This window comes from Lynx rufus, unplaced genomic scaffold, assembly GCF_022079265.1.
Source record: "Lynx rufus isolate CCGP_SWC_20201006 ecotype Redwood Valley unplaced genomic scaffold, mLynRuf1.p SCAF_55, whole genome shotgun sequence".
In the NCBI taxonomy this organism is placed as follows: domain Eukaryota; kingdom Metazoa; phylum Chordata; class Mammalia; order Carnivora; family Felidae; genus Lynx; species Lynx rufus.
Window position 1 is genome coordinate 585,483 of NW_025814873.1, and position 23,382 is coordinate 608,864.

General features: G+C 65.3%; 1 protein-coding gene across 14 annotated transcripts in view; it reads right to left on the reverse strand.

The window, feature by feature from the left end:
• Positions 1 to 23,382, reverse strand: part of FBRSL1 (fibrosin like 1) — a 78,938-nt gene that overhangs the window by 9,532 nt on the left and 46,024 nt on the right. For 7 of the 14 annotated variants that reach the window (XM_047101031.1, XM_047101030.1, XM_047101037.1 and 4 more), the window contains exons 5-9: positions 21,780 to 21,809; positions 4,014 to 4,059; positions 1,196 to 1,517; positions 897 to 1,117; positions 136 to 204 (exon numbers count right to left, since the gene is read on the reverse strand). In XM_047101031.1, coding sequence (XP_046956987.1) covers positions 136 to 204; positions 897 to 1,117; positions 1,196 to 1,517; positions 4,014 to 4,059; positions 21,780 to 21,809 — 688 coding nt within the window. Of the gene's footprint in view, positions 1 to 40; positions 205 to 896; positions 1,118 to 1,195; positions 1,518 to 4,013; positions 4,060 to 21,779; positions 21,810 to 23,382 lie in introns of all 14 variants that reach the window. The other 7 variants (XM_047101036.1, XM_047101032.1, XM_047101040.1 and 4 more) reach the window with 4 other exon arrangements.

Sequence of the window (23,382 nt, forward strand, 5' to 3'; positions counted from 1 at the left end):
GTCGGCCGCGGGCTCCCGGCGGGGCGAGGCGGATAGTCACCTGGCACTCCCGGTTTCGGCAGGCCAAGCCGTGGTGGCCGCTCGCTAGGTGCGGGCCCCAGGGTGGAGGTAAGAGAGGTGCCTGTGACCAAGTACCAATCAGAATCCCCGAATGAGGCTGGCAATACATGATTGGCTGGCTGAATGAGATCAACAGGCTGGCATCTAAAGGCAAGAAAGAACACCGTGAGCCGCCGGGGGGGCCCCCAGAGCCGGCCACAGGGGAGCCCTGCCCCGCCGCCCCCACCCCCACCCCCCAGCCCAGCATCCTGGTCCCATTCCAGGGCACGGAGCTGCCCCAGACCTGAGTTGGGCCGCTCAGAATCATAAAAAGAACTTGGAAACAAGACCCATGGGAAAAGAAGTCTTCAATGACCCAAGGTTCGGCCTTGAAGGGGCGCCCTGCCGGAACCAAACGGGGAAGAGAGGCCAGAAGGCCGCGGTTCACCTGGAGACCCTCCTACTCCAGGACGCGCTCTACACGCCCCCCACAGACCCTGCCACACGAGGGACGAGCAGGTCCTGGAAGTCTCTATTGGCAGTGGAGCAGCTCCAGGCGCCCCTCCCCTTGACCGGGCCTGGCCAGGGCTCGGGGCGGAGCCGGGGGCTCCGGTGTGGCCGCGTGCACGACCCAGGTGCAGGCAGGACGCCGCGTCTGTACTGGGCGGTGGGGCCCCCTTGGGAAAGGCAGCCTGCGGGGCCCAGAGCCCTGCCATCTGTCCATGGGGTCCTTCAGCAGGTGCGGGGTGGGGCCTCAGGAGACGGCACCCGTTCCCCGGGGCGAGGCCTCCCCACCTGCCCAGAGGCCAGGATCAGAGTGGAGGGGGACAGCGACCCCGGCCCCGGCCAGCACCTACCGGCAGGGTGTCCTGGGATGACCAGGCTGTTGGCCGGCAGCGCCGGGGGCGGGGGCAGTGTCGGGGGGGCGGCGAACATGGCCGCCGCGTGGTGCTGGTGCTGGGCCTGCGAGCGGAGCGCCAAGTGTGAGGTAGACAGGTGGGGGCCCGGCCCGAGAGGCGACAGGGACGCGTGCTTCGCGAGCCCGAGGCTGGCGCTGCTGCTGGCGCTGCTGCTCCTGCTGCGGGGACGAGGGCTCAGTGGCTGCGCGCGGGGGGCCGCGCGACCCCGCCCCCGGCCCGCCCCCGGCCCCGCCCACCTGAGGCTGTGCAGGCCGTTGTGCGCGGCCTGGCCGGGGCCCGCGAAGGCGCCCAGGGGCAGAGGCACGTGCGTCGGGAGCGGGGCGCGGGGCTGCGGGGGCGCTGGCGGCGGCTGCGGGGTGAGGCGGGGCAGGGCGGGGGCTTCCTTCTTGACCGGCGGGCTGGCCGGGGCGTCCGGCGCGGGGCCGGCGCGGGGCGCGGGGCTGCGCACGGCAGGCAGGAAGGGCGGCGGCTCCGCGCTCAGCTCACGGCTGCGCTCCAGGCCTGAGACCTTGGGCGGCGCCCCGGCCTTGGCCTCGGCCTCCTCGCCCAGCGCGGGGCCTGCGGGAGAGAGGGCGGAGTGAGCTGGGCCCTCGCCCCGGCGCGCGGGGCTGCGGCTGGGGAGCTGGGGAGGAGGAGGGCTGCCCGCGCAGAGGGCCCGCAGCAATCCCTGCGCGGGCCTCACGACCCCACTTCACGGAAGGGAGACGAAGGGCAGCACAGGATCGGCCCCAGCAGAGCTCCGGCCCCGAACCTGTGCTTCCTGCCTCGGCTGCACCTTCACTTGTTGCCCTTGCGACCGAGCGACACGCATGCTAGTGGCCTTTTTTCTGGAACCACCCGGGTGACCCATAGCCTGAGCCCTCTCTAGGCCCATGACCTGGGGGGAGGAAGCTGCTGCACCCCCCCCCTCCCCAAACATCCGCTGTCCCTCATCACCTACCCGGGCAGGTCCACCTGAGTCCGCTCCCTGGGAACCCAGCGTTTGTGCTCAGGTGTGCTCATGACCTTGAACTGCCGCCTACTCACTCCAAACCCTCCTTTCCAGGCAGTGTCTCAGGTTACATGCCCCGGGGGCCCAGTAGGTTAAGAAATACCCTAAGCAGGTTAGACAGAGGGCATGTGTCCAGGCCAGAGGAGGCTCTGCCTCGAGGGGATGGCAGCCCAGTTTCCCAGGAGTGGAAATCAGGTCGCTGAGTGTGGTCACCCTGTTTGGGCTGCTGGCGGACCTCACGACCTCCAGGGGCCCATCCCCCCCGCAGCCACACGGCTGTGGGACCCAGGCCAGCAGCAAGACCCGAGGACTCTGCTGGAACTGCTGGGAAGTCTCTTCCCCGGCAGAAACAGGCGGCAGCAGGAAATGGCTCCTCCTGCATCTCCCTCCGGAGCCACCACCTCATCTGTTTGCTCAGGGGCAGAACCAGGGGGAGGCCACCGCCGCTAGCACTGCCATGAGAACGGGGAGGGAGCACTGCTGGCTTCAGCCCCATGGGTCACGGCACGGCCTCTGCCCACGCACAACAGCCTGCGGGGGCCGGCCCCTTGCACAGTGAGAGCAGCCACCGAAGAGGCAGGTGTGGGCCATGCAGACTGGCGGCCCCAACCCTCTGGCCCTCCTGGAGCCTCTCCCCTCGCTGGGAAAGCATGAGCAACTCTTGACCACCCCTGGTGTGCACCTGCCGAGGCCCCTCAAGGCCTCGACTGGTTTCCTGAGCTCTGCCTGCAGCAGTGAGGGACCTGGCAGTGGGCTGAACTGTGCCAAAAAGCTGTGTCCAAGCTGTAATCCCTACTACCTGTTGATGTGACTGAATTTGGAAAAAGGGTCTTTGCAGATGTCACCAAGCTAAGAATTCTGAGATGACATCAGTCTGGAATGGGGTGGGCTCTAAATCCAGGGATGAGGGCCCTTGTTAAGAGAAAAGGAGGCGGCAGCCAGGGAGGTGGGAGGGATACGGCCACAAGACCAGAGGACCCCCAGAAGTCGAAGAGGCAGGAAGGAACCTCAGAGTTTTCAGAGTGTGGCCTTGCCAACACCTTCACCTCAGACTTCTGGTCTCCAAACCTGTTGAGAGGGTAAGTGTCCGTCCATCTTGAGCCGCCCAGTTTGTGATCGTTTGTTGAAAAGGAGACAGTTCTGTGTTACCCCCCCCCCCCCCGTGTGAAATGCCAGCAGAGTGCCTTTCTCTCCCTGGACCTGTCTGGCATCCCCGACCCTGGATGCTTGGCTGAAATGCTCTGACTCGAGGACGAGCCTTCTCCACTTGAAAGCACGTGGAGGCTGTGCCGTGCTGCATGGGACCTGTTGCTGAGGACGCCCGTCTGCATGTGCCGCAAAGCCCGTCCTGTGCAGTCACATCTGGAGGCAGTCTTCCAAGCAAAAGGGCCCCCTCTCCGTGCTGGGTCCAGTGATTCCCCCCTGGGCCACAGCTGGTACTGGCAGGCTGGATTACACAGGCCCCTCCTGGCCTTGAATGGCTGGATGCTGGGGCGTTCACTCTCCGGAGCAGTGCTGCCCAGGACAGCTTTGGGGCACCATGAAATGCTGTGCACCTGTGCCACCCGCATGGGGGCTACCGGCCAGAGGAAGGGCTGCTGTGCAGGGAATCTAGTCACTTCATGTCAGTGTGAGTCACGTACACAGTGGTGGCGCTGGTGGCCAGCCTACACTGTGGCAGGGGTGCCTCAGCAGGCCCCAAACCGTGACCTGCCAGTTGTCCCCAGAACACCTGACCCCATGAGCCTGGGGGAGGGTCTGGGAACGTGCACTACTAACAGTCCCGGGGAAAGGGCAGGAACCCCACTTTGGGAACCACTCTTCCAGTGCTGGCCCTGATCCTGACTTCTGCTTTCCTTGTGGCTTTCGCTGGGGGGGCTGTAAATCATAGCACCTAACTCCTGCCTCAGGCTCTGCATCCCCAGAATCCGACCCACAATAGCGCCTAACCTGGAGCCCACTCTCTTGCCCTGAGGGGCCCACTGCCCCCTCCAATGAGGACTTCGGGAGTGTGTCCTGTCCCTTCCTAGAGGCCAGGAGGTGAAGCTAAGGAACGTGCTTACCTTTATCGGCTGCTGGGGCAAAGAGCTTCTCGGAGCCCACAGATGCCTGGAAGACAGAGAGGAGGATCAGAAACTAGAGGGGACTGAGGGCCCGGGGTGAACTAGGCTCCTACCCCTGCCCCCAGGAAACAGGCCTGGGCAGGTTTTGTGCCTGCGAGGGCTGGGAAGAACGTGTCCTCCTGTGTCCACAGCTTCCAGGTAGGAGGGCGAGTATGCCCAGGCCCAGCTTTGAGCAAGTGGGCACACAGGTCACTCAGCCTGTGAGCCAAGGACGCCCTGCTCAGCAGAGACGTGGGGGCTCAGGGTGGCCCTGCCAGTGGGGGGCTGGGACCTGGGACCTGGGCGTCTCTCGGCAGCGTTAGACCCAGGAACCCGATGACTCCGCCGGGCCTGGGCCTGGAGGAGGGAGCAGAGCCTGGGACCGAACGGGCCGCGGGACAAAATGCGGTCACAGTGTGGCCCAAGTCGCAGGTCTGGGGACCATGGCTGTGACGAGGTATCGGCTGTCCAGGGAGGAGCATTCCACTCCAAGTGGTTTCTGATGGACCCCGCCTATGAGCTTCTCCTCCTGGGGAGACACCCACATGCACGCAGGGTTGCAGGATATTGGGGTGAGGACGCGGTCCTGTGTGGAGAACTTTGCCACGGCTCATGGGAAGGAGCTCCGTTAAGACTGCCCTGACTAGGGGCGCCTGGGTGGCTCAGTCGGTTAAGCGTCCGACTTCGGCCCAGGTCACGATCTCGCGGTCCGTGAGCTCGAGCCCCGCGTCGGGCTCTGTGCTGACGGCTCGGAGCCTGGAGCCCGTTTCGGATTCTGTGTCTCCCTCTCTCTGACCCTCCCCCGCTCATGCTCCGTCTCTCTCTGTCTCAAAAATAAATAAACGTTAAAAAAAATTTTTTTTTAAAAAAGACTGCCCTGACTAGACCTTTTTTTGCTACTTGACTTTTTTTACAGATTTTATTTTTTTAAATCACGGATTTATTTATTTTGAGAGAGAGCGAGTGGGGGAGGGGAGAGAGAAAGAATCCCAAACAGGATTCAGCACAGAGCCTGACGCGGGGCTCAAACTCCCGAACCGTGAGGTCGAGACCCGAGCCGAAATCAAGAGTCAGATGCTTAACTGGCTGAGCCGCCCAGGCGCCCCTATCGACTTTATTTCGAAGTACTCTCTACACCCAACGTGGGACTCGAATTCACAACCCCGAGATCACCAGGAGTCGCATGCTCTTTCAACCAACTAGCCAGGCACCCCACTAGTCGCCTTTTTTAAAAAAAGCTTCACTGGTGGCGCGTCTGGCTGGCTCAGTTGGTTAAATGTCCGCCTCTTGATCTCATCTCGAGTCCCGATTTCAGAGTCAAAAATTAAGAAACAGCTTCACTGAGCTAAAACTCACGTGCCATACAATTTACCTGTCAAAGGTGACAATTCAGCGGTTTCAGTGTATTCACAGCACCGTCCCCTCGGTGAGGCTTAGGACATTTTCATCAGCCCAAAAGGAAACCTTGAGGTCTTCAGCCACCGCCCCAACCCGCGTGCCCCCTGGCTGCAGGACCACTGCCTCTCCAGCGTGCGCAGAGGCCCCGGGCCGCACTCCCACCGGCTGCTGTGGGTGGGTGTGGCCGGGCGGTGACACCGGAGGGCACGAGGCCAGCCGCTATGACAACCAGGGAACACCTGGTGCCGGGGAGCATGTAGAGAAACCAGGATCCCCGCACACACACTGCTGGGGGGGAAAGGAAAAGGTGCAGCCACCGTAGAGGACGGGACAGAGGCTCCTCGGGACGTGGAGCACGGAATTAGCACAGGGTACCGCGATCCCACTTCTGGATACGTACTCCCCCAAACCGAGAGCAGAGTCTTTCACAAATACTTGCACACGAGTATTCACAGCAGCCGACAAACGGCCCGGTGTCCATCAGCAGATGTATGGACACACGGAATGTGGGCCATTTGTGCACCAGCCCTAAAAAGGCAGGCAGTTCTAACACGTGCAGCAACAGCACGAACACCGTGGGATCTGCTCAGAGGACGCCAGATCCCGCTTATCCGAGGGGTCAGAGCCGCATGGAGTAACGGGGTTGCCGGGGGGGCCGGGGAGTCAACGTTTAGGAGAGACAGTGTCCGCTTTAAAGGTGACGAGAGTCCTGAGGTGGACGGTGGTGGAGGCCGTGCGGCAGCGTGAATGTGCTTTTAATGCCTCTGAACTGTGCACTTAAAAATGGTGAAGATGCCAAATTTTGTTATGTGTAATAAACACAAAATTTAAAAACCCACTAAGGGAGCTTTCTGGACCGATGAAAACGTTCTCTATCTCGCTGTGGTGGTGGAAACATAAACACGTGTATCTGTCAAAGTGCATTAAACCGTACATTTAAAATAGGAGTGCTTTGGGGCGCGTGCGGGGCTCAATCAGTTACGCACCCAACTTCAGCTCAGATCACGATCTCACGGTGTGTGGGTTTGAGACCCGCAACAGGCCCTGTGCCGACAGCTCAGAGCCTGGAGCCTGCTTCGGTTTGCGTCTCCCTCTCTCTCTGCCCCCTCCCCAACTCGTGCTCTCTCTCTTAAAGAGAAATAAACTTTAAAACATTTTTTATAACGTTTATTTTTGAGAGAGAGACAGAGCATGAGCAGGGGAGGGGCAGAGAAAGGGGGAGACACAGAATCCGAAGCAGGTTCCAGACTCTGAGCTGTCAGTACAGATCCCGATGCGGGGCTTGAACTCACGGACCGCAAGCCAAAGTTGGGACGCTCAGCCGACTGAGCCACCCAGGCGCCCCTCTTTCTTTTTCTTTTTCTTTTGAGAGAGACAGAGTGCAAGTGGGGAAGGGGCAGACAGAGGGAGAGAAAGGATCCCAAGCTGGCTCTGTGCTGCTGGAGCCCCACACGGGGCCTGACCTCACGAACCGCGAGATCACGACCTGAGCCAAAATCAAGAGTCGGACGCTCAACCGACTGAGCCACCCGGGCGCCCAAAGAGAAATAAACTTTTCAAAAAAATAAGAGCACCTCATGGCAGGTGAATTATGGTGCCGGACAGTCACAAGATGTGGCACTGACCCGAGAATAGGCCCACTGGTGGACAGAACAGAGACAAGAATCCAAAACAGACCCAGGCCCATGTGGGACCCAGGCCGGACGCTGCTCGTCTGTGGGGAAAGGGCACGTCGTTCAAACGGACGGTGTGTGACGGGAGCTTGCTGCTTGGGAAAAGGGGAAGCCGAGACCCCCGTCTCGCGCCCCCCCCCCCCCCGCCCAGACTGATCAGGGATGTAAACGTGAAACACGGAACGACAGATGCGAGATGAAACGTGTCGGCGCGACACTTCACGAGCACACCGGAAGGAGGTTAGCCCTTTCTAATCGTGTCCCGGTACCAGGAAGAAAAGAGAGCGGTGAGTGCAGCCCCCACAACACAGGCTGGCGTGCCAGGAGCTGGGCCCCTGCACCAGGACGCCTCACACCATGCACTGTCACGGAGCTCGCGGTGGCCAGGGAGAAGGCCCCCTGGCAGGTGGGCCCCCAAGGCAGCAGAGTCCCAGACGAGGAAGGTGGGTGCGGCCAGCAGTGCTGGGAAGGGTCCTTCCTGCCCGGCCCGCCAGACCACGGAGGCCGCGTGTGACCTCCTGACCCACTGCCAGCCCGGCGGGACGCGCCGCACTCACGCACGGGGGCACCATAGCCGTGACCTCCTTCCAAGTTTGTTTCCTTGCCAGCGTGCTTTTTCTAGCACATTCTACCTGGTGAGGCGTCCCCATGGGGGTGGGGAGTCCACCAGAGCTGGGGGGGCTGCAGGGGCAAGATGCTGCAGGCCGTCAGCCCTGGTGGGGAGGGGGCAGTGCAGCCCAGGAGACCGGCGGCGCCGGCCCCCAGCCCACCTGGGTCCTGGGACGGCTGCAAAGTGACGACGCCCCGGGACCAGGGCGAGGGCGGCTCACGCCAGGCCGCTTTATGGCAGGTGTGGCCCCACCTCTGCGCGTGCAGGCGTGAGGCCAGGTGCCCGATGCAGGGCCGGCCCAAAGACCCCCATTCGTCCTGAACCACGACCCAAGGAGGAGGTCCTGTAGGGCCACACAGCAGTGCTGGAGCGACAGCCGTCCCGCTGTGGCCCTTACCAGGGCCTGGGAACATGCTCACAAGCTGATTCCTCACCAAGCTAAGAGCACCTTCTATCATCAAGTCAGCCAGCACAAGTCACTCCCAGACTTCAACACTCGAGCGTCTGCCCCGAGACCTCACCCCGGGCCCCCTCCCTGATCTGGGACCCAACTGGCTGCACGGCCTGTTCTCTTCAGGCTCCGGCGGCGCCCCCTCCGCGGTGCCCAGAGCCAGCACAGGCCGGCTGACCAGGGGTCCCAGCCCGGGGTGGGGGTGGGGGGGTGGAGGAGAGCAAGTTCACTTAAGGCCGCACAGGTTCAGTTCAAGGCCTGGGGCTCGAGTACCCACCCCCAGGGCCAGGAGGTGGCGCACAGGCTCTGGGAAATTCAAGGGGAGCAGAGGCGAGGGGGCGGGGGGAGGGGGGAGGGCCTTCCCCACCACTCCCAACCCTGGATGCCAGCCTGGCAGAGGCAGGAAGGGAGGCCGCTGTCCTAGGTCCATCCGGTCCCCACACCCCCAACTGCCACAACGGACCCAAGTCAAAGTTTGCTGGGGGAAGTTGCGGGAACGGAGTCCCTGCAGGGATCCTGGGAAGGGGCCTGGACATCTGGCCAGGCACAGCCCTGCCCATCTGGGAAGGCTCTAAACAGACACGGCAGGCACGCTGGGCGCTCACAACCTCTGCAGGGCCGCGCGTGGCCCAGGTTCCAGCCCCCTTCCCAGGGCAGGCAAACAGGCGCGCGCTCCTGCCGGATCCCACCCAGCACACACTCCCTCCGTTCCTTCCCTTCCAGGAGGAGGGGGCTGGAGCTGGCCGGCTGACCCGAGGCGGGTGGGCAGCCCCCAGAGCCGTGCAAATAACTTCCCAAGGATTATCTACTGGGACGTGACCCAGGCAGCCACATCTTCTCCAAACCTGGCACTGAGCCAGTGTGGGGGTGGAAGGAAGGGGTCACTCAGGGCCACAATACAGGTGGGAGGTCTCCGGGTTGCAGGTTCAGGGTCTCGGCGGAGGGGGCACGCCCGTTAGGGTGAGTATCAAAACCCGGCACTAACTCCCCCTGGGTGCACAATCCCGGCCGCAGGCGGAGGTCACGGCGCGCTTTGTCTGCGAGGACCCGACCCCGCGGGGCAGCCTCGGCTCAGACACGCGGCACAGCCTCCGCCGGCCGCGCCCCGCCCCAGACAAAGAACTCCAACTCCGGGCAGGTGAGCGCGGAGGGCGCCGGGAACCGGGGTGGCCGGGACCCCGCCGGAGCGCAGACAAAAGCGCGCGTCCCCCACGACGCCCGGCCCCGCCTCCGCCGCGGGCCCCACCAGCCCCCCGCCAGCCAAGGCCCAGGACCCTCTGCGGGGATGCACCCCCTGCCCGCCTGCCGCCACGTGGGCCGCGGGGGCGCCGCCGGAGAGACACGGGGTCTCCGCGCGCCTGGCTCGCGGGAGAGACGGGGTGGGCAGAGCGCCGAGGGCCTCTCCTGGGCCCCCGCGCCTCTAGAGGGGGCGGTCGCTCTCCTGTCCCTGGCCCCCAAAGTCCAGAATCCCTCCCCGGAGCCACCAGCGCGCACTCACCGCGCGGGCGCCCCGGGTCAGAAGCGCTGTGCTGGCAGCTGCCGCTAGTCCTCAGGCCGGAGCCGGAGCCGGAGCCGGGCGGCATGGACGCGGGCGGCGGAGCGCGGGCCCCCGCCGCCTCTGCCCGTCGAGGTGGCCCCTCTCCCGGCGCGCCCTGCCTAGCCGGAGCCCGCGCCGGGGACGCGCATGTCCGCCGCGCCGCCTCGGCGCGCTCCGGGCGGCTCTCGGGGCGCGCTGGGCCCCCGGCGCCGTCGGGCGCGGCGCGGGCCGGAGAAGGCGGCGTTGGCGGCGTTGGCGGCGGGCGCACTGCTGGCGGGCGCGCAGGCGGCGGCGAGAGCGCGGGCGGGCGGGCGGGCGGGCGGGGCGGGACGGGGGCGGGGCTCGGGCAGGCCCGACTAATCCAGCCCCGAGGCGCGGATCTGCCCGCGCCGGGCCGTAGACCCGTCGGGGCCTCGCCGCTCCCTCTCCGCTTCTGGGTCCGCGCGCGCCGCGCCCGCTTTGCTGCGCACTTTATGGGCCCGACCCCTCCTACCCGCGGCAAGTTTTGCACGGCTTCTAAGCCCAGTTTACAAAGGGGGAAACTGAGTCACTGAGCCGCGAGGAAAGAGGACACAACGCGCACGGCCGTCCACGTGAGCCCCGCCGTCGCTGGGGCTCGGTTTCACCATCCTGCGAAACGGGGATGCACCGCGGGGAAGGATCCAAGCAGTTGCTTTACGTGCAAACGTCTGCTGCGCAGCACGCGCCGCCGGAGCCGCCTGGCCCCTCGGTGGGAGGAAGCCCACCTGTGATCAAGGCAGAACCACCGCTCCTGGCGACGCCCAGTAGGCGTGGGCCCTGACCCGGGCGCACCGGCGGGGTACAGCTTCCCAGCGCGAAGAGCGCTGTGAGGGAATCCACGCAAACCCACACGCTCGGGGACACCAGGAGATCAGCTCTGGTGGGACGTCCAAGGACGCCAAGATGCGGCTCAGAACTCGCAAACACCCGGCCCAGGCTGTGAGAATCAGCGTCTGAGTCCCGTGAGGGGGAGTGCTGCGTAGCCACTGGGAGACACCCTCGGTCACCAGCTCCAGGATCCTATGCGCTGGGGCCCGAGCTTTCCTTTCAGGAAGCGGCTAAATATCCACAGCGTGCACATTTAAATAGTGCGCGGGAAAGCTCCAAGGGTACAGAATAAATGGCTAACGGTGACACTCAGGTGGGGGCCGTAAGTCCTTTTGTTCTGTTTGGATTATTTACCAAATACATGTATTCCCTTCTCCCCGCAAATTAACGCCATTCCCCCGAAGTCCTGCTGGTTCCTGCCATAAAGCCAGCAAACACTGCTGCGGGTCAGACAGCGCGCTAAGTGCCTCGCAACTACGAAATCGCCAGGCCCTCATGCCTATACCCGTTAAGGACACCCCGTCATCCCCATTTTACCGATGAGAAAACCGGGGTAGAGACGTGAGGTGACCCACCCGAAGTCATGCTGCTGTTCGGGGGCAGAGCTGGGGTCTGGACCCCAGCAGTCTGCTTTCCATGGGTGTAGCCAAGACATTCTTTTCCTCTGGGAAGGCAGCAGGGGCCAGACCTGGTGGGAGAGTCAGGGGCGGGGCTCTGCCTCCCAGGTGGGGGTCTGCGGGCTTGTGTGCCTCTCGCCGGCCACACCGTGCCCCAGAGGGTTATGGGCCCCCGCTCAGCCCTGGCTCCAAGGCCTCTGGCAGTGGAGTGTCCCAATTTGCCTCTCCGTGTTCAGCAGCTAAAGAGCCCTGAGAGATGCCATGCCCTAACCCCATGAATCTGTGAACAGGTACCCACGTGACAGGGTGCAATTAAGGTTGCTAACCAGCTGACCTTGAGATGGGCAGATGATTTGGGGGTGGCGGTGTAATCACAGGGTCCTCACAAGTGGAGGGAGATGGGAAGATGCCACCCCAGTGGCTGTGAAGACTGAGGCAGGGCCAGGAGCCGGGAGTGTGGGTGCCATCCGCGGCCAGAAGAGGCAGGGAAGGGATCCTCCCCTGGAGCCGGAGGGACAAGCCCAGCCACACCTTGACTTAACCCCGTGACGTGTGTTGGAGCTCTGGTTTCCAGAACTGTGAGATAACCAGTCTGTGGGGTGTTCAGCCCCCAAGTGCAGGTAGCTTGTCCCTGCAGCCACAGGAAACCCTTAGGTTTGCGACCGAGACCCCGATGAGGGGATGGAATGCAGAAAGACGGGCCCTTGGGCCACAGAGAGCTGGTGCCCCCCGCAAGTCTGCATGTAAATGCCCATCGGCAGGCCTGGGTCCTGCTTACAGCCTAGCGGGAGCAGCTGGCAACGCTCAGGGAAATAGGCAAGATGATGCACACAGGGTGGGCAGGAAGGGCAAACGGGGCGGGGAGATAGATGGGTGTCCTCCTCCGAGTGGCTGTCAGGGAAGCCCCTGCAATCAGGGGCCTCTGAGCAGAGATGCGGGGGACCAAGCTGAGGGGAACCCTGGGGAAGAGCTCTTCTCGGGCAGCTAACAGCCAGTACTAAGGTCCTGAGGCAGGAACCACCTGGCAGGGCCTTGAGGGAGCAAGAGGAAGTGGTTCCAGGTTTTAGCGGGGGAGAGGGGGACGGGTGGAGGGGGAGCAAGGAGCCCAGCTGGGAGCTGCTGTGACAAGCCAGGTGGTATGGCGGCCGAAGGGAGTGGGTGGTGACGGGACTGTTCCATCAGAGGTGACGGGTGGCAGTGGTGACAGGAGCGTGGACCTCCGTGGGGCGAGGTTGGCCAGGGGCCTGCGTGGGGCCCTGCCCTGCCATCACTCTTGTCCACCAGGGGCTTGCTGCCGAGGCCCAGAGAGGCCTGCGTGGAAGCAGGAGGGGGAGGGGACGACAGCGCACACAGGCCTGCGTGGAGTCCCGGCTGCATCATTTCCTCGGGACCCTGGACAGGCCCCACCCTCCTGGAGGCAGACATATGCCAAGTCGGGTACTCCTCGCAGTCTGAGCACGAACCCTCGGGGCCCCCAGAGGTGTGTTCTGCCCTTGTGCCTCCTACAGCGGAGGGACCCAGGTGGCCGGACACCTTACCGCTGGTGGAGTCAGTGGGGGTGCAGAGAGCAGGTGGGGACCACGTGGCACTGTGGGGCCGGTTCAGGCACTGGCAGGAGAGCCGGGAGATGCGCTGTCCGAGGGGGAGCCCCGGGGTCTGGCCATCCGGCCGCTGCTGAGGTCTCAACAAGGTCCCCGCTCCTCTGTCCGGCCTGCCCAGCACAGCCCCAGGCCCCAGGCCCCAGGCCCCAGGAGAAGCCTGTCTTCCTATAAAATGTGGTCTTCGTTTCAAACATCGCCCCCCAGGCCGCCTCGGGCACTGAGTTATTCTTGAGAGCCGCCGCCCCCCCCCCCTCCAGTCTGGAGGTACAAGTGGCCTGAGAACCCAGGGCAGGTCTGGGTTCAGGAAGGAAGGCAGCTGCGACATGAAAGGTCTGACAAGGGGGGAAACCTAGAAGGAAACAGAGCGGCAGGTGACGGAGAGGCAGGGAGGCAGCGGCCAGACCTAATCAGACGTGACCCCCTCAGGGCTCACCCCGGGTTCAACAAGCAGCATCACACCCGCAGCTGTCGTCACAGGCAGCTCCAGGCAGTTCCTGGAGGGGGCACTGGGAGCCACATCAGCCCCGTGCAGGTGACAGCCACCACCACCCCTCCCCCCGCCCCCAGGCCACCTCCTGGGGGTAAGTGGCTGCTGAGGCTGCAGATAAAAAGGCGTGGGGCCCGTGACAGGGAGACCAATGACAGGGCCCTGGCTGGGGGGGGGGGGGGGGCCTCAGGGAGGGGGACAGGCTGGCCGGGCCTGAGTGCCCTCTCCTCCCTCCCTGGTCGTCCTGGCCATGTTGGGAGTGTGGCCTGGCACGGGAGAACCCCTGGGGGAGGACTGGAAGACCCCGCTGGGGGCGGGGGTGGCGTCCGGCGTTGGGAGAGAAAAGCCCACAAATCTCACCGACGGGCTGACAGAGGCTGAAATCAGACCCCGCTCAAACAGCGAGCTCTGCCTCCTTACTGACCGGGAGCTACCAGTCCAGTGCCAACAGCCACGGGGGAGTCCAGACGGTGCCAGCGACACGGCGTTTCAAAGAACCGAGACAACGCCCTCGGAAGGCCATGGAGGGCCTGCCAGCACCAGGAGAACGGCCTCCGGGACGCTGCCCGGAGCCACAAGGCTGTGAAGGCGCCCGGCCTGGGCGCAGGGGGCCCGGGCCGTCCGCCGTCCGAACACGGTGGCCGTGGCAGCCCTGTGGCTTGTGCTGTTCAGGAGGTGGACGCGAGGGACGGGGCAGCCCGCCGCACTGGCTGGACAGTGGCCCCACACGATACGCCCACCCAGAGCCTCAGAATGTGACCACGGTGGCATCAGGGTCTCTGCAGGGGTGATTAACATAAGGGTATCGAGATGAACTCTGGATCAGGGTGGCCCTAAATCCAAGGCCTCTGTCCCTCCAAGAGGAGAGACAAGGAGAAGCCATGTGACGACGGAGGCAGAGACGGGAGGGTGGAGCGGAGACCCCCGAGGCCGGAGGAGGCAGGAGGGACCCTCCCCTGGAGCCCCGAGGGTGCACATGCCCTGCCCACACCTGGATTCTGGACTTCTGGCCCCAGACCCGTGGGAGAGGGGCTGTTCACTGTCCCCCCACCCCCTCCGCTCCTGCACTGGCCACTGCCCTCGTCACCAGATGGCAGGGAGGCCTGGCTCTTCAGGCCTTCCCCTCTGGGGTTAGGGGGCTACAGGTCCCCGGGGGGGGGTGGGGCTGGGGGACCCCCAAGGGGCAGAGGACTGTGGTGGGGCCAGGGTGGGCGTGGGAGCTCCGACCACCCGAGGCCCCAGCAGGCGCAGGGCTCGATCCCCCGCTAACCCCTGCCTCATCTACCCCTCGGTCTGCAAGCTCTCCCTGCCTCTTCCAGAGCCCGGCCGGCTGACTTGCGCCCAGCCCACACCTGGCCAGGAAAGACCCTGGGGTTCCCACCGTGCCCCCACCTGAACTGGAGGTGAGCACCACCCACCCTAAAGCCTTCACCAGGCCTGTGAGGTCAGTGGGGCAGGTGGGGTGTGGAGGGACTCTGATCCCTCTGGGCACAGAGGGGAGCAGACCCACGGGCAGCGGCCAAACAGACAGATGGCCCCTCTCTCGGCCCCCCACCCCAGGCAGGCCCGGTATGACCCCCGGGATGGGGGGACGTGGGGGGTGCCCCAGGCCCCACACCTCCACGTCCTGCTTAGCTAGTTCTGGACGGGACAGAGGGACACACAGCCCCCACCATCTGGGCCTGTCACTCCACTGAGTTGGAAGGGGACAGGTTCCAGGCCGGCTCTGCACGCAAGCTGCGTGACCTCAGTACCTCTGCTCTCTGCTGAACACCGTGGGTCCCGGGGTCAGTGCTCGCCCCCACTTTCTGTCCCCGGAGAGCGGCTCCACACCCGCTGTGTCCTGCCGGCTCCAGCCGGGACCGTGTGTGCACCCACGGAGGGGCCCGGCGGGGCTGTGGGGGCGCGCTCCCTAGCGCTGGGGCCAGGCTGGCCCCGGTGGGGCGGCCCAGGGCGGCTGTCCCAGACCAGCAGGGCCCTGAGGCATCATCTGGCTGCAGGGGAAACCCGTCCTCCTCCCCAGCCTGTTCCCCCAGACCCTGTGTCACTCAGGCTCCTGTGAGGTGAGTGTTCATCACTTGCAACCCAAGGCATCCTGGTCTCCCTCACCTCCCTCACCCTGCCCTGCTTCTTCTGGGCCCCTGGTCGTAAAAGCACTGTCCACCCTGTGCTGTGGCCTGAGACCTGGGCATCGTACCCCAGTAGTAGGAGGAGAACGGCGGTCTCTATGACACCCGTGTCCTAATCCTCGGAGCCTGTGAACATGTCGGTCACCCTACAAGGCCACGGGGCTTTACACCCTGGGTTAAGGAGGATGCAAGCCCGGAGGACCCTGGCGAACCCAACCTGGTCACAAGGGTCCTTACAAGAGGGAGGAAGAGGAGGAGGAGGAGGAGGAGGAGGAGGAGGAGCGTCAGATCCGAGAAGACGTGACAACAGAGGTGGAGACCTGATGTGAGGAGCCGGCGGGGAGGCCACACGGCTGGAAAGGAGTCGTGTGCTCCCTGGAGCCTCCAGAAGGAGCCGCCTAGGCTGACGCTTCCGTTCTGGCCTTGTGAAACCCATTTCACACTCACTACCTCCACGACTATAAAGCTTGAGCTGTTTGAAGCCACCGAGTTTGTGACAAGTTGTCACAGCAGGTGCTAAGGTGACCCCCACCCCTGCAGCCAGAGCCCAGGCCACACCACCTCTGCCAGGACACCATGGCCTGACCACCCCGGGGGGGCCTCCGGTCCTGGTGGATCCTCACTCTGGGGGACCCGGGGCATATCACTGAGGCTTTCTGTCCCTCAGATGCCCTGCTCAGAACGGGTAACAGAGGGTTATCTGGGGCCAGGTGAGCTGATGGTCCTTGCTGGGACCTACACGCCACACCCAGTGCCTGCCTGGACCCTCAGTAAGCAAACGGCCCGAGACCCTGCCTTGGACAGACCCAGGAAAGACACTGTGGGCACAGCTCAGAGTAGGGGTTGGCTTCACTGCCCCCGCCCCCACCGCCACGGCATTCCCAGCACCCACACGGGGTGCAGGGGAGCACAGGCTCCCTGCACCGTCATCCCCACGGCAGCTGGCTGGGAGGCAGGACGGCAGCTGAGGGGGACAGGAGGGCCTCCTACGGACTCCTGGGCAGGTGTTCCCGGGAGCGGGTCTAGGAGAGCCACGTGGGGAAGCAGGGAGCTCCGAGGGCCAGGAGGCTTCCTGTAGGAGGGGCTGCAGGTGCTAGTTCGGGAGGCAGCTGGCCTGGGGGGCAAGTACAAGCGCCCCCGCCCCCGCCCCCACCAGAGGGGGGTGATCCCAGGACACGAGCGGGTGCCGCTCTGAGCACGGGCCCTCCTCCTCCCAGGATCCTTCGGGTTACGGGCCGGAGGGCAGGGGCCCCGCTATTTGGTCCACGGTGCCCTCTCCCTGCAGTTCACGGGGGCCCGGGAGGTGGACTTTGTGAGGCTCATCGCAGAGATGAAGCAGAGGTTCAGAGAGGACCCCAGTCAGCCACAGAGGAGCCTGGTCCAGAGCGTGTGCTCCCTGCAGACAGCACAGAAGGAGCGAGGCTGGCCCAGGGGCACAGATGCCCGCTTGGCTCATTTGGGGCAGCCCCCAACGTGCTGTGTACGGGCCAGATGCTCGCACCTATGCCTGGAACGCTCGCCTTCACCCGCCCCACACCACTGGCACCCACTTAGCAGAGAGGAAGTGAAGCCCGGAGGGTGCGGGCCGGCCGTACAGGTGCCGGCGGCCGCAGACGGCCCCTGCCCCCACCGGCCGGCCGGCCAGCTGCTCGGAGGCAGGCAGGGCCTGGCGCTGGGGGTGTGTCCTCACAGGGGATCTGGCAGGCCAGACAGACAGCCTGCCTACGAGGGAGCGCGCGGCCGCGGCCACCTGGGGGGGCCACTTGGGCAGACGGCAGCCAGTCCGGGCCCAGGAGGCTGCCTGGTGAGCCCCACGCAGTTTTTCACCCCATACTTTTCCAATAAAAAAGCGGTTAGACACCACCCACGGCCTTCTTCCCTGCCAGCAGCCGGCGCCCGCAGTAGGGCCGGGATGGGGTGCTCAGGGGCAGAGCCTGGCCTGTCAGGAGGGGTGGGGGTGGCCACCCGCAGGGGGAGGCGACGGGGAGGCCTTCCTCCAGGGATGCTGTTGGGCGGACACAGAGCCCAAGGCCAGGGGTGAAGCGGGGGATGGGTTGGCAGCAGCCCAGGGGACCAGTGAGGGAGGGGTGGCGGGGCCGACGGAAGGTGCGGGTGCATCTGACCTCAGACCCCGGCAGGTCTAGGAGGAGCAAACAGGCCGGCAGAGAGGGAGCCTGGCCCCGCTCGCTGCCCCGGCCGGGGGGTGACCTCCCTGGGTGCTGCCCACCGGCCACGCTTTCCTGGGCCCAGTGCGCGCATCCTGCCAGCGCGGACAGATCCAGGGCCCGAGCCGCACACTGTCGCCCTCCTGCCCAGGCTGCACGTGCAGCTGCCCCCCCCCCCAGCCCCAGAGCCGCGTCGGCGTCTTCTGCCCGCCACACGGCAAGCAGAGTGACAAGTGGAGCCCGTTCCGACGCTGTGTGGTACACGAGTGCCCCGGGGCTGAGCGAGTGTCTGGGAGGCACCCCGCGGCCAGGCCCCAGGTGGATGGCTCTGTCTCTCACTCCCGTGCTCTTACAGTCCTCTAAGATCAGGGCTCTGCCCTTCCAGATATACTGTGGGGACACCTGACCTTCCTCCCCTGACCAGCTCCTCCTGGAAGGGGCGAATGACCTCACCCTGCCGTGCGCCTGGAGACAGGTCGGGGCTGCAGAGGCAGGTGAGCTGGATTGGGGGGGGGGGTGGCGGGGGGGGGAGGAGCTGAGTGTGCAGGTGAGCTGGACCAGGGGGTGGGTGGGGGAGGAGCGTGCACCACACCCTCTGAGCTGCACCTGCCTCTTGACGGGCTGGGAGGAAGTTACCCATCACCCAGAAACCCAGCCTGGGTCAGCAAAGGAAGGCAGAAGGAAGTCGGGTCTCTCTTGCTACCCGAACTCACTACTCACCCCCCTAAACTCCAGAAGCAAGCGGTTTTGAGTAAGGGGGTGTCCTTGCCGTGGGGGAAACTAAGGGGTCTGCGCCGCAGGCAACACCCACCGGGCACGGTATCCCCGTGCAGCCCGGAGGGACAGGGACCTCTTGGGACAGTGGTTCCCCCTCAGCTTCCCACTATGATCTACACAACGGGCCCCTGTGAACTCACGCGCTCTCCCTCCCTCTCTCCCTCTGCTCCAGCCCCACCGGACATTCCGCACCAACACTCCCCGCCTCACCACGCAGGAGGCGATCAGTGCGGTGGGAGGCGAGCTGCGGGAGACGTGGCACCGCGGCCTTCACGGGCAAGGGGTCACTGTGAGGGGGAAAGCCGTATGTGAAGTCTGGCCAGGCCGACAGACAGTAGCCTGCTGAGCGCGGACAGCCCACGGCAGCCTGAGGGCCCAGCCTGCACTTTCAGGTGAGAGAGACCAAGTCCTCTACCAAATCGCTGTTAACTCCCGTTTCCACCACGGCAGCCACACGCGGGCCCTAACCAACGTGGGCCGTGTGGCTGAGCTGGCATGTGCACCTTGAGCGCCAGGACCGAGGGCTGGGAGGCTCCGGTGTGCGGGCGGTATGGGTCTCTGCGTCGGATGAGGGCAGACTTGGGAGGGGACCAAAGGGCCTGTGCTCTGTCCAGATGCGAGGCAGTGAGGGCGGGGGGAGGCGGGGCTGGACCTCTGCAGCACAGGTACAGTGGCCCAGCCGGTGCCGACCGGGCACGGCCCGCCCCAGGGGCAGAGAGGCAGAGATGCAGACACGCATCGGCGGTGGATGGCGAACCATTCCTCGGGGAGCCCTCGCTCCAGGCAGCCTCTCTGGGAAGCGATCCTGCAGCTTTAGGGCCCCGTCCGGGCCCTCACCCGCCCAGCCCGTGCAGAACCAGGGTCAGCTGTGTGGAGTCTCAGCCCTGGCTTGGGCCTCCCTCCCAAGCTGCGCGGGGACGCGGCCTACTGTCACAGACGATCCAGACACTCATGGGAGCGGCGAACCCGGGTGACCAGGGACCAACCTGAGCCCTTTCCCGGGCCCTCCAGCCGAGGGCTTGCTGAAACACGGTGGCTCACTCACTCTGAGTTAACGGACTCAGAGCTTGCCGTGGCCCAAGACAGGTGTCTCTACGACCCTGACACGGGCGGGGATGCTGGGGCGGGAGACGGGGGAGGCGGGGGGGGGGGGGGGCGGCCCTGCTTCCTCCTCTGGCCCCAGCCTCCCTGAAGCTGGGGACAAGGGGAGGCATGGCCCGCCACCTGACCTGCGATGGAGCCAGAGGCCGTCACACGCCGGGGCGGGATGTGTGGTCACATCACCCGTGCAGACCACGGCCATGGCTGGGGCCCAGCACGCAGCGGTGGGGGAGGCTGGCCCTGCCCATGGCCGCCATCCCCCTTCCTTCCCAGGACCCGCAGCTACGGGCCCCGGTCACAGCCCGAGGCGGGTCTGGGCCAAGTGACCACACCTCACACGGCAGAGACACGGGCCCCAACACAGACGCCAGCCAGCCCCTCCAGGCAGGGGGCCCTGGAACCCAGACTCTGGCCGTCCTGACACCCTCTAAGGGCAGCAGTTTACGAGGGGATCCGCAGGAAGACAAGAACCGTCAGCTCTGAGCCCTGCCCTGCTCCCGTCCGCGGTGCACCCCACTGCCCGCCCCGCACCTGCTCTCCCCCGCTCCCCGGCCGGGACCGGCCTGTGGGCTCCCTGCTGGATGTGAGTGCGGAGGAGGCCAAAGCTCCGGCCGCCTGCTACCCTCGGCCGTGGCCTGCCACCCGCTCCAGGGCACCGGCGGCCACGTCAGCAGTGACCTCTCATTCCTGGGGCGCGGTCTCCACCTCTTGTAGCAGGGCTGGACTCACAAGCAGAGAACAGGCAGGACCGGGCACGGCCAAGGGGCCAGGCCGAGCTCTGGAGGCCCCTAGGGGGCCAGGGTCGGCCCTGTGCTGCCGGAGGGAAGGAGGCAGCGGTTCTAGGAGGCGGGGTACCAACCGCAGCAGCGTCAGGGCTTGGACAGACGGAAGGAACCAGCGTGGGGGTAGCGGTTCGGTTTCTTCTGTGGAAACAGGCCAGGGGCCCTAATGGCGGCGGCCGGCGGCCTCTGGAACCCCCTCGAGCAGGCCCTGGCCTCAGAGAGAGCTGCCTGCAAGGTGTTTTTAGATCAAGGACAGGCCGAGGGCGACGTGGTGGCCCAGGCGCATAATCTAACTCAGGAGGTCTCGGAACGACTGTTCCCGTGGACGCACGCCCGTCCCAGGGCCCATGACAGCCACGGAAGTGCCTCAGGGGACCCCGACGGCGATGGCGTTCTTTCCCAGCTGCCCGGCCTCCGGCCACCTTCCCCCAACCATCCAGACCGCAGGGACAAGCCCACGTGGGACCTCCAGGCTGACTTGCCTCGGATGGCATGCCCTGGGACTCGGCCCTCACCCGTCCGCACCATTCCTCTCTCCACCCCCGCCCCCACCGCCGTGGTGACTCCTGGCCCTTGCTGTCCCCCTCCCAGGCTCCAAGGCTGGTCAGGGGTCCCCTGCAGGCCTGTCCTGCCAGGCGGCTTTCCAGTCCTTTGCACACTTGCTCACGTATTTGTCTCCCGAGAGGGGCCGTCTGGCTGTCCCCCCGGGACAGGCGGGGACACACCAGGTAAGCGGGAACCAAGGTCACACAGCACACAGACGTCCCGTGGGACTTTACCCCGTGTCATACAACTTGCCTCAGAGCCGGTGTTCAGGGGGCCCTTCGGCCCACCTGCCGAAAAGAGCGCTTGATCGCACCGTCCCGTGGCCTGGACGTCCGTCCCCCTTACCCGCTCAGCCCCTTGCTGCAGCCTGGTGCACGGCCATCACCTGCAGCCTCATCACCAGCTACGACTCTTCCCAGGTGGGCCGTTCACGTGTCCGGGAGGACTATGCACCCGGCCTGCCTGGGGTCCAGGCGTGTGACCCTTACCCTCCCTCTGCCTCGGTGTCCCCGGGTATCCGTCAGGGAGGCTCGGTGCCCTCTCCCTCTCCCGGGGCTGGGGGAGAGGCCCGCAGCGAGTGCAGGAGCCTGGGCCGGTGGGGGCCGGGGAGCATCTCTGCCCATAAGGCGCCCAGCTGCTGAGCTCAGGGCTCTGGGCGGCCTCTTTCCCTGCTGCCCACAAAACACCCCAGGGCCGGTAGATGACCAGGACCGAGGGCCCTAAGGAGGCCTGCGCTGTGGTTTCTCCAGCTGCATAAATCCTGAGTTAATGGGAATTTCATTGTTCCTGAAAAGGAGGGTAATTATGAGGTGCTAGCACACTGCTATTAACGGAAGTCTCTATTTTCTGGTGACGTTTACAGCCCCCAGCCTGGAAAGCTGGCCTCCCACCCTGCTCTGCCGCTGGCGGTCTCCATCCCAGGGAGCCCTGGGGGAGCCGGGGCCCGGACCTGTGTCCTCTGCACCCCTGTGGGTGGAGGTCTCAGGAGGGGGGGGGGGGCTTACCTTGTCGTCCCCTTCACTCTCGCTGTCACACTGCGGGGAGAGAGACAGAGGAGAGTCAGAGCCCCGCAGCACCCCTAGGCAGGGCGGGGGGGGGGGCTTGTGGGGAGAGGGGGCCTCGGTCAAGGGCTCTGCGGGGCCGGCCAGGCAGACCCCGGGGCCCAGAGTGAGCCGTGAACCCCCGGCCACACCTGGAGGAGCATCACCCCGTCCTGGGACAGAGCTGCTACCCTGCGACCCCCTCAGGCCTCCGCCCACATGCTGGTCTCCAGGCGGGAAGAGCTTGGTCTCCTGGGTGGCGGGCACAGGCCACACCCCACACGCCTCACGAGGCCCACGGACGGGGGTGGGGGCCCGGGGAAGGGATCGGGGGTGTCCTCCGGGCAAGGACACGGGAGCCTGGCCCGGCTTGAAGGGGCGGCAGGGAGGGCGAGGGGCTAGCGAGCCCGGACCCCTGGGACAGACAAGGGGGTCAGGACAGGCTGTGGCCACAGCACGGCCTGCGGGAGAGCCGCCGCAGACTGGGCATAAACCACTCCACGTGTCAGCTTGGCTGCTTTAAAGGAAGGCTGGCAATCATGCGAACAAGTCTTTGTTTTCCGTTTTCAGTACGCAGAGCTTTAAAAAGAAAGACTGCTCCTCTAGAAACCACAGCAATGCCCCCCTGCAAGAACATAAAGAAAAATAATCCCTTTCCAGCAACTGCAATTACGACACGTCCCGTCAGATGAATTATCCCGCTGAAGAGAAATCTCCGGGGGCCACGCAGGAGGGTGGGAGGGAGTCAGGGGTACGCACTGCTCGCGCGGTGCCCTCCACTTGGTTAGTGCAGGGAGGGGGCCGGGGTGAGGGCAGGGGTGCGCTCCACGACAAAGCTCACAGAGTTGCGCACGTGTGCCACTCGCTGCAGCCTAAAGTGACCCTGGGGGCTGGGCACGTTGGGGGGGATCTTCTGAGGCCACGAGCTTCCCACCCTCAGCCCCACGGACCCCCCCCCCCCCGCAGGGCCTGGACAGAGGCCCCCCGGCCCCCGGCATCGGGGGGAGGTCCTTTCACAGAAGGCACCGGTGGGCCCACAGTGTGCTGGCCACATGGCTACTAGAGGCCAGGGCAATCCTGCGTGGCCGGGTCCGGGGGTAGGGAGAGGGGAGAGGGGCTGAAACTCAGGAGGCATATGGGAAGGCGAGGAGGGGCTGGAACATTCCAGAACACGTGGAGTGTCACTGTGCAGTCCCAGTGAGCTGGGACTGAACTCTGCTGTGGGAGCCCTGGCCTAGAGACAGGGAAGGCCAGGGTCTCTGTGCTGGTAGAGAAGGGGTGGGGGCCAGAGGGTCGTGGCCTGTGGGAGGGGGCCCTGGAAGGGGGCCCGTGCACAGCTGGCGCAGAACAGCCACGCTGCTGGCAGAGCTGTGGGAGGCCCCCCGCCGGGCCTCTTCCTTCTCCGTTAGTGGCACCAAGCCCTTGGGCTGGACACCGCGGGCCCTTCACCCTGCCGGGAGGGCTGGGCCTCGTGTGCGGCCAGACCGCGTTGGGGCGCCCGGAACCCCCCAGGCCGGGCCGCCTCACACCTCTCCCCACGGCTTTTGGTGTCGCGATGAGAGCTTAA